The 10,589-nt window shown below is 44.4% G+C and overlaps 1 protein-coding gene across 1 annotated transcript in view; it reads left to right on the forward strand.

The window, feature by feature from the left end:
- EVA1C (eva-1 homolog C) overlaps window positions 1–10,145 on the forward strand; it is a 97,353-nt gene extending 87,208 nt beyond the window's left edge. The window contains exons 7-9 of the mRNA XM_021717762.1: window positions 488–568; window positions 2,125–2,214; window positions 9,575–10,145. Coding sequence (XP_021573437.1) covers window positions 488–568; window positions 2,125–2,214; window positions 9,575–9,951 — 548 coding nt within the window. The 3' untranslated portion in view covers window positions 9,952–10,145. The remainder of the gene's footprint in view (window positions 1–487; window positions 569–2,124; window positions 2,215–9,574) is intronic.
- The last annotated feature ends 444 nt before the right edge of the window (window positions 10,146–10,589 follow it).

The raw sequence follows: 10,589 nt of genomic DNA on the forward strand, positions 1-10,589 counted from the left end.
CCCAGGTGGGTCTCGAACCCGCGGGCTCAGGCAGTCCACTCACCTCAGCCTCCCAAAGTGTGGGATTACAGGCTGAGCCACCGAGCCCGGCTGAGCATGTTTTTAAGATTCATGTATGTTGAAGCATTTGTCAGTACTTCATTCCTTGTCATTACTAAATTGTATTCTGTTGGGTGGATATACCATAAATTGTTTATCTATTTTCAATGTTTTTTTTTTTTTAATATTGCAAATGGGTCTAAAATCTCACCTTTCTGGGACATCTGTTACCAGTGGGTTGTGTGCGTGCATGTACATATAAGACACAGGTACCAGTGGGTTGTGTGCGTGCATGTACATATAAGAGGAAGAGTGAGTAATTCTTGGGCTGACTTGGAAGTGATTTTTTAATCTTATCTACATTGCACTTTAAAGATACATTAAGTATGCATGCATTTTTTTTTTGTCAATATACCAAGTATTTAAAATATTTCTTTTTGGCTTTTAGTTCCCAAGAACATACTCACAGCGATTGATCCAGCCATTGCTAATCTAAAACCTTCTTTGAAGCAGAAAAATGGTGAATATGGTAATTTTTATGGCTTACTACCAGCATTTCTCTTTAAGTAAAGGTAAACAACCCCTGCATCACCACAGTTGGGCACATCTTGGTGAGAATAACGGGGGCTGTCAGGAGGTGTGTTTAGACCTGGGGACAATAGCACTGAGGCTGATGGTTGCAAATGGTGGCTACCATTTTGTTTAGTTTTGATTTTTTTTAGATCAGAAGTAGGAAAAACCTCCCCTCTGTTCTCCTCTAGTGTCCAAAAGGAAAAATCGTTTCAAAAAAACAGAACTGCTCATAAATGAATGTGGATTTGTTGCATTCATATTTCCTGGGTTATACAATGAACTATTTGCAAAATTGATCCCAGTGGAACCTAGGTGGGTCAGAGCCAGCTTGGGCTTTCAGGCCTTCATAGCATCCTCTTCCTCCTTATTTTTCACTTGACTTGATAAATAGCAAGGACGAGCATTTTGGTTTTCTGATTAATCCTACTATGGAATCCAGACTCATGGGATTCCTGATAGAAACTGCTGAGACTCAATAGAGCATCTAAAATATTCAGCTTTGGGTGGTGAGAGTTTTGTCCTGTTATTATATTTACTAGGTCTTTCCCCCCTGAGTATAAAGGTTAAAGTATGCTTGATATGGAAAACACAGGAGTACACCAAGAAATAGAAAGCACCTTTGTCCAAAGCTTAGAGATAGCTCTTCTGTGTTCTTCTAGCTGGTCACCTCAGCTTTCTTCTGCACTTAGCCTCTCTCAGTCTACTTCTCTTTCTAACAGGGCTCCCACTCGATCCCATGAACAGCCTGGCCCACTGCAGTGAGGGCCTGAGAGCTCTGTGCCATCTTTCCTCAGAGGCTTCTGTCTTATCTGACATTGCTAGGAGTCCCCTGGTCCTCTAGGCTGTCCTATCAGAGACTCACTGAGTTCCAGCCCAGTAGTATAACCAGGATCTGAAAACAGATCTGTACCACAGTTTGCTGTCATTTCTCAAAAACAGCCCCAGCTGGGCACAGTGGCTCACGCCTGTAATCCCAGCACTTTGGGAAGGCCGAGACGGAAGGATCACTTGAGGCCAGGAGTTCAAGATCAGCCTGGGCAACATAGTGAGACCCCCCATCTCCAAAAATATTAAAATGAAAACATTATTAAAAGCAACCTAACACAACCTCCCTCTGTAATTTGAGGTTTTTCTTATATCTAGCCAACAGAGCGGACAGCAGCTTCGTGGTTAAAGTGAGACATTATTAAGCCTCTGAGAGGCATGACTGTCACTGCCTTCAGGATGGGAAAATACATTTGTTCCCTTCTGTGGTGGAGTGGTTGAGTGGCACCTAAAGTTGGAACCAACATGTTTTAAAACTTCTAATCCCTTTTAGAATTTAATAATTTCAGGGACTGCTTACTAAGTGTTCTTCCTGGCTTAGTCTTCCATGATTTAGTCAGGGGCCCCGTTTGATTTCTATGAATTTTAATTATTGTGGCAGTCCCAGGGTAGAGCTGCAGGGGTCTCTTAGGACAGGCATACTGTGAACAGCTGTGGTTAATTGGTCTTGCATTTTTTATGAAACAGGTATAAACTTCGACCCAAGTGGATCAAGAGTTCTGAGGAAAGATGGAGTTATTGTTAGCAACTCTCTGGCAGCATTTGCTTACATTAGAGGTAGGTCAGTGAATCGAAGCTTCCTAGAATACTAATGGATTTACTAAAGTATTATTAATAGATGCTGCGCCGTTCAATTATAACACTCAGATAACTAAAGAACAATGCCTTCAAGTTTGACGTGCCGACTACAGTCTTCTAAGATCCCGAAACACAAAGACCTGAATTCAGGTACAGTTGCAACCAAGCGATCAACAAGAGCACCACATGAACAGATAAAGTAGCACTTACAGGGGCAGAGGGCCTAAAACCAGAATTATCTTTTGGAGGGCAGGCCCCTTGTAGTCCTGGCTTCCCCTGGACTACAAGGGGAAGCCTGAACTAAGTGTTCTAGGAACCCATCTGCACCAGTGTACCAGCTAGTGTTGTAAGAAGCTGCATTCAGCTTCAGTGATTTTTTTTTTTTTTTTTTTGAGATTCTGTCAGTGCATCTACCCATTTCATAGTGGGTGATTTATGTGCGTACCTGCCCACACCACTCTGAGTGTTCAGCAGTTTATGGCCAAAAATGGCATGACCCTTATACCCCACCCTCCCTATTCGCCTTATCTCGCCCCGAGGGACTTTTCTTTGTTTCCCCCAATGAGAAAAGTCCTCAAAGGGAAGCATTTTGCAGATGTGGGAGAGGTGAGAAAAAAAATGGCAGAAGCACGAAAAGGCATCAAAATCGACAAGTCCCAAAACAGTCTTGAGCAGTAGAAAAAGTGTCTTGATAGGTGTCTTGCATCAAACGGAGAGTACTTTGACAGTAACTGCAGTTCAAACATGTAAAATAAATACACAATTCTTTAGTAAATAAATTCCGGGTTTTGGTGGGTCCCCCTTGTATTTAGGAGTTAGGCTTCACACATATTTTCCCCTTTGAAAAGTGGGAACCTGAGGAATGCATCTCCCAGGGCTAAAATTTGGGAAGGGAATAGGATGATTGAATTTTACCCTGCCTGGAAGAAAATGAGCCAGAAGTTTCCTTAGTAAACAAAACAGGTCATGCCCTGTGAAGACAGAGCCACTCTCGTGAGTTATAAGAGCTGTTTCTCATGGTTGCCAAGGATTCCCTTGTTAATCTTCCCCACAAAGGTTGATCAGACTCAGCCCTCTTGAATTAGCAGAGCCAAAAGACTTGCACTGTGGCTGACCACACTGTAGGCCCCCTTTGGTGAGGGGAAGGTACGTACAAGCTTTCCTCACCATCCTCTCTGCTTATCTGAAGATAGACCGTGTCAGCTCAATCAAGTCACTCACAAGAAGCTCTAACTCAAATCACAGAGGCTTGCAAAGTCCTAGTGGAACAGGCACCTCTGGACTTGCCTGTGGGTCTCCTTGGCATGTCTGGGTCGCTCCCTGAGGGGTCACTCTAGAGGTGGGTGGCACGGGGTTCATGCCCAGGGGTCCACAGGGCGGCACACTGCGGGTGTACGCATGGACACCAGGCTGAGCTGCTTCTACCTAAACAGGCAGTGGCGACCAGCCAGCGCCACACCGTGCCAAGTACCATCCTCGATGCTGCTAGAAAGAGGTGCCCGGCCAACTCTCAGATGCATCCTCGGCCCAGCTGTGAGGATGCGACCCGAGGGCTAGACTGGGGTCCCTGGGAACTCCTGAAGGACAGGCTGTTGGCAGGAGCAGCCAGGAGCCAAGAGCACCAGAAGGGCAGGTTCTGTCCCTCACCAGCCTAATAGGTGGTACATTGAGTGAATCCAAAAGGAGATTTACCAGGTCGGGCTGCAGGTTGCTTTGACACATTAGTGCGGTCAAGACATTTTTTTTCCTGTGATAACAAAACAGAGGTTGGCAAAAGGAACATGAGGATGGTCAACGGTCCCTGGTGATTGGTTTGAATGATCTGTGAGGTTGCTTTCCCAACAATGAGACAGCTTCTCAGGTGTGCTTGAATTTCCCTTTGCTTCAATAGTACAAACCTACCCTTGAATTCATCCTAGAATTCAGAGCGTGGATCTGAAGAAGCTCATGGAAACATTTAGAAAGAAATGGAAAGTCAAATGTAGTGACTTACACTCGTAATCCCAGCACTTTGGGAGGCTGAGGCAAGAGGATTAGTTGAGGTCAGGATTACTTAGGCAATATATTGAGACTTTGTCTCTATAAAAAAATAAAAAAAATTAGCCAGAGGTGGTGGCACACACCTGTAGTCCCAGCTACTTGGGAGGCTGAGGCAGAAGGATCACTTGAGCCCAAGAACTTGAGGCTGTGGTAAGCTGAGATTGTGCCACTGCACTCCAGCTAGCTCAGGCAATGGAGTGAAACCCTGTCTCAAAAAAAAAAAAAAAAAGGAAGAAGAAAAGAAAGAAAAAAAGCAAGGAAAAGAAATAAAGAAAGAAAAGAAAATAAATGGAAAGGGAAGAGTAGTGTGTGTGTGTGTGTGTGTGTGTGTGTGTGTGTGTGTGTTGGAGGCTTTTAGGAGGGCAGTTTACTAGCTCAGCATAAGCTATTGTCCCCAGCAGATTGTGCCTACAGGGACTTGTTTATTTAAACAGTCTTGTCTCAGAACATGACCGCTCCCATTCCACCTAATTAGCATTTTATTGGCATCTGGCTTTGTGTGTTAACCTCACATGATGGCAGGCATGCCTTTTGTGGCCTAATATTTCCGTCACTGCCCCTGTTCCCTTGGGACAGTGACACATGTGTCTTTAGTCTCTGGCAGAGCCTGCTGTATGGATTTTCAGGGTGCAGAGGTAGCCTGGGCCAGGATAAAGAAACAATGTCTGAGATGCCCTGGGTTGGGGAGGCATCACTGTTTCATGAGGAAGGAACTCTCGGGCATCAGACAAGCCCACGTTGAAACTGAAGTCTAATAACATATTCCAAAGTCAGTTGCATGATTCTCCTGCAAGGGAAGACAATTGGAGATCAGAGCCACCTTGGGACATAGGCATGGATTCTGATGTATTCCCACAGTCTCCAATCTCTGGCTCCATGACGGAAATTTACTATCACATCCCTAAGTGCTGTCAGACTAGGACCTGGTACACTTGGTGCTTCTTCCAGGAGGACCCTCGGGGACCGACTGCTCCCTACATCCTCTCCAAGACAGCAGGGGCCCAGGGTGTATTATTTGGTCACGAATACATTTGAGCTGGAGCTTATGCTGGCCCCAGACTCAGAATCTAGGGGTCAAAGGGCCTTCAAGGCTATGGGCCACAGTCCTGAGGCCCCCAAGAGCATGCTACGGCTGATACAATTCAGGTAATTCATTCTAGCCTAGAATGAGCCCAGGCCAAACTTAGAATGATACCAGCAATAGCACCAGGAGAGGAACTATTTTCCCAGAATATTTCCTGGGAGAAGGGGTCACAAAAGCCTAACGCAGTCCAAGTGATTCTAGAAAACAGATGGAGTGCCCTCAGTGTAAAGCCTGGAGCTGTAGAGGGAGCCATGGCCTGAGCCCGGGGTCCCAGCCAGGTGGTGTGGCTTTGGACAAGTGACTCAGCTACGACAAAAAGGGTTAGGACAGCTCATCTCTGAGATTCCATCTAATCAACATCCAGTCATTCCATAACATTAAAATAATCTATTCAGAAGACTAGGACATTTCATTCCAATGGGCTGCCAAGCCTGGCCTATGTTCTCTGTCTTTGGTGGTGGCTGGATCTCGGTGGAGTTGTGTGGACAGGCCCTAGTGAGTACTCACTTAGCAGGAGGTGTGCCTGAGCCGGGAGCCATCTGAAGTGAGACACTCACTTCCAGTAGAATCCAAACCCACACCACCAAGGAGAAGAGGAGCAGGAGAAGAAAGGGAACAGACTTGATAGGGCCCAGTCCCCAGGGCACCAACCCTAGTGCTTAAATCCTGCCACCTTCCCCAGAAATGAAGAGTCCCTCCTTCTCTCACGAAAGATCCGTGTCTGTATTTGACCAAGTCTGCTAAATACCTCAACCCTTAGGAAAAATATAAATATTGTTATTAGTAGCAGCACAAACACAACTTACTTTCCCTCCCTCAGCCAAAATAACTTTTGAATTAAGATGTCCACATCTTCAGGAGAGTGATGAGACTGTACTGGCCAGGGCAATGGCAACAAAGAACAACACCTTTCAGTCCACTAACTCTACTGGTGACTTGAGCTGCCATTGAAGGAACAGGACGTTTTGGGTTTCAAGAAGATAAGCTGTCCTAGTTCCGCCCCTCCAGGCAGGTCACAGCAGCTCGGTCCCTTGGCTGTGCACTAAACTTAACAGCTCTCGTTTTGTAACTCCAGTCTGGACCTCTGGGGAAGGACAGAAGTCATGAAGACAAACAATCCTACTTATTCCTTTGAAATCAAAGAGGGGAGCAGTGTGCCTGGAGGAAGATCCATTAGTAGAAGATCCACGCATGCCCCCCACAAAGAGCTCACCATTCAAGGCCTGAGTTCCAAGACTCCGGCAGGGACTGCCCCTCTGGGCCTCAGCTTGAGCATCTGTATCAGGGGTCAGCAAGCTGGCTTCCAGACCAAATCTACAAATAAAGTTTTATTGGGACACAGCCATGCATTCTGGTTTACATATTGTCTGTGGTTGCTTTCCCCCTGCAACAACAGAGTTGAATATTTGCAACAGAGACCATATGGCCTATAAAACCCAAAATATTTACCACACAACCATTACTGGAAAAATCTGTCAACTCCCAATCCCTGTTATGAGGGAGTTAACTGAATCATTATTTCCTAGCGTGGGGGTAATAACACCTCGAGGGGTATACAACTGTAAAGTGAAGATAGTGACAGTAAAAAAGTGAAGTAAATTGGCCATGGTGGCTCATGCCTATAATCCCAGCACTTTGAGAGGCTGAGTTGGGAGGATTACTTGAGCCCAAGAATTCAAGACCAGCATAAGCAACATAGCGAGATTGCATCTTAAAAAATAAAAAAAGCGGCCGGGCATGGTGGCTCAAGCCTGTAATCCCAGTACTCTGGGAGGCTGAGGCAAGAGGATTGCCTGAACTCAAGGGTTCGAGACCAGTCTGGGCAACTTGGTGAGACCTCGTCTCTACAATATATCAAAGAATTAGCCAGGCATGGTAGTGCATGCATGTAGTTCCAGCTACTTGGAAGGCTGAGGCTGAAGGATTGCCTGAGCCCAGCAGGTCGATGCAGGGTGGCCGTGAGCATGCCACTGCACTCTAGCCTGGGCAATAGAGTGAGACTCTGACTAAAAAAACAAAAAATAAAAAAAGCAAAGTATTCCTTTCCATGCAGAGTTAGTGTAAGGACTAAACCTACGTAAGGGTTCAGATGAAGACACGTAATACATATTAGCATTCCTTTTATTTCTATCTGTAGATACAGAATCCATTTGGATGCAGGAAAAACTATTAGAACTTTATGTTTTTATTATTTTTGTATTTTAATATTTCATTAAAATAGTTATATCTTATAATATCATATTTTATATTAGAGTCGGCCTTCTGTATCTGTGGGTTCTACATCCATGGAGTCAATCAACCACAGGTTGAAAATATTTTTAAAAAACGAATTGTTAAGATGCTAGAGAGGATGATGCACTGTTGGTGGGAGTGTAAACTAATACAACCTCTGTGGAAAACAGTGTGGCGATTTCCTAAGAGATCTAAAAATCGACCTCCCCCATGACCCAGCAATCCCCCTTCTAGGACTATACCTGGAAGAACTCAAGTCACTCTATAAAAAAGATACCTGTGCACACATGTTTATTGCATCACTATTCACAATAGCAAAAACATGAAATCAACCATACTGCCCGTCAAAAGTAGACTGGATAAAAAAAATGTGGTACATATACACGATGAAATATTAAGCAGCCTTAAGGAAGGACAAAATTATGAACTTCGCAGCAACTTAGATGGATTTAGGGTCTGTAATACTCAGCGATCTATCACAGAAACAGAGAACTGAGTACCACATGTTCACATGTTCTCACTCATAAGCAGACCAGAACAATTATCATAATACTGTAAGAAAGGGATTGGCAGCAGCAGGAAACTGCCAGGGAATGGAAGGGGGCACACTTCATCAACAAGGGTACCTGGTCTCAAACCAGGTGACCTGGAGAGCAAAGTAAGTCCCAAACTTTACCTGTACAATGACCATTTGTATACCTAACCCTGAATTATACCCTGCATCTTTAAAATAAAGACTTGTTTTAAATGAATCATTAAGCCACAGCATTTATAATTTATTAAAAATTTGTTCTGTTTTTCTTTTCTTTAATATAAAGAATTTTTCAACCCTCCTTAAAATGAATTGTTGCATCAATAGTGAATATATACAAACTTTTTTCTTGCCATTATGCCCAAAACAATACAACAAATATTTACATAGCATTTATATTGTATTAGATATTATAAGTAATCTAGAGATGTTTTAAAGTATATAGGAGAGCTGTGTAGGTCATATACAAATACTTCATCATTTTATATAAGGGACTTTAGCATTCATGGATTTTGGTATCCATGGGGCTCCCAGAACCAATCCCTCACAGATACTAAGGGATGACTCTATATTTATATTTATTTTTTAATCTAAAAAAAAAATGGGATTACCTTTGGCTAACATCTATTGTATTATTATTTTCTTTTCTTTTCTTTTTTTTTTTTTTGAGTTGGAGTCTCACTCTGTAGCCCAGACTGGAGTGCAGTGGTCGCTCCCAGCCACCGCAGCCTCGACCTGCTGGGCTCCGGCGATCCTTCCGCCTCAGCCTTCCAAGTAGCTGGAATTACAGGCATGCGCTACCACACCCGGGTGATTTTTTTATTTATTGTAGAGATGAGGTCTCACTGCCCACGTGGGTCTCGAACCTGCGGGCTCAGGCAGTCCACTCACCTCAGCCTCCCAAAGGCACGGGATTACAGGGTATTATTATTTTCACATGTATACTTCATGCATAAATTATTTGCAGGGAGCAAATAATCGACTAACAGCTATCACTTTATTGAGCATTTACTATGTGTCATTGAGTATTCTAAGAGCTCTATAAGAATTAACTCGTTTCCTTATAACAGCTCTATAATAAGAAGGTACTATGAGCTCCATTGTACAGATGAGGAAACTAAGGCACAGGGAGGTTATGTGATTTGTCCAAAGTCACACAGCTGGTGAGTGGCAGATCTGAGTTTGAGCTCAGAGGAGTCTGACTGTGAAGTCCCTCTGCTATGAGGTTTTCTCATATACATACATATATTGACTACATATACTCCAAAACTTTCTCAAAAAATCCATGGGGCTATAGGCTATATGGCCGGTTAGGTGTGGATGCTCTCAAAGATGCTGGACTGGCATTCTTCAGCAGTCTCCTATGTGAGCAGACATCGGTTTCTGTGAGACTTTGAACTGGTAAGGACTGACCATCCTCCCAGCTCCTGACTATTCTCTTCCTCCTGCAGCCCACCCGGAGCGTGCCGCCCTGCTGTTCGTGTCCAGTGTCTGCATCGGCCTGCTCCTCACATTGTGCGCCTTGGTCATCAAAGTGTCCTGTGCCAAGGACTTCCAGGAGCTGCAGCAGGGGAGGGAGCACCTGGTGCCAGGAAGTGACAAGACCGAGGAGGACAACGAGGATGAAGCAGAGGAGGAGGACTCCTCTGACTCTGATTTTCCAGGGGAACTGTCTGGGTTTTGTAGGACTTCATATCCTGCCTACAGTTCCATAGAGGCTGCGGAGCTGGCAGAAAGGATTGAGCGCAGGGAGCAAATCATTCAGGAAATATGGATGAACAGTGGTTTGGACACCTCACTCCCTAGAAATATGGGCCAGTTCTGCTGAAAACCAGATGCACCTTGATGCGATCGCGCTTTCTGAAGAGGGAAGGATCCAAGATGCCCCTCCTGTTGCTTCCCGTACCTTCTGTGAAGGAGCATTTGTCATGTCACCCAATACTGGTGAGGCCAAGAAGCTATTAAAGGGACATTTCAAGCAGTTTCCAGCACAGTCCAAAATAAAGTTGGAGGGAAGGAGTCTTTGTTTTCTGGATTTATTTGAATTCGTCTTTGTTTTCTGGATTTATTTGAATTCATGTCTATGCATTAACAAATCTGTATATAATTAGAATCCACATGTCTTGAGTGCTTATAATGCTAGGTACTGTTCTAGCTGCTTTTTTTTTTTTTTTGAGTTGGAGTCTCACTCTGTTGCCCAGACTGGAGTGCAGTGGCCGCTCCCGGCCACCGCAGCCTTGGCCTGCTGGGCTCCGGCGATCCTTCCGCCTCAGCCTTCCGAGTAGCTGGAATTACAGGCATGCGCTACCACGCCCAGCTGACTAGCTGTTTTTTATATCCTAAGTCATTTCATCTTCACAGCCTCATGAAATAGTGCTGTTACTCTCATTTTGTAGATGAGTATGCAGAATATCCCTCTATATCCATAAAATAATTAAACTGATACTCAGGACCACAAACATGGCT

The sequence above is a fragment of the Carlito syrichta genome, unplaced genomic scaffold (assembly GCF_000164805.1).
Source record: "Carlito syrichta isolate Samal-C Ts95f unplaced genomic scaffold, Tarsius_syrichta-2.0.1 Scaffold310961, whole genome shotgun sequence".
Classification (NCBI taxonomy): Eukaryota; Metazoa; Chordata; class Mammalia; order Primates; family Tarsiidae; genus Carlito; species Carlito syrichta.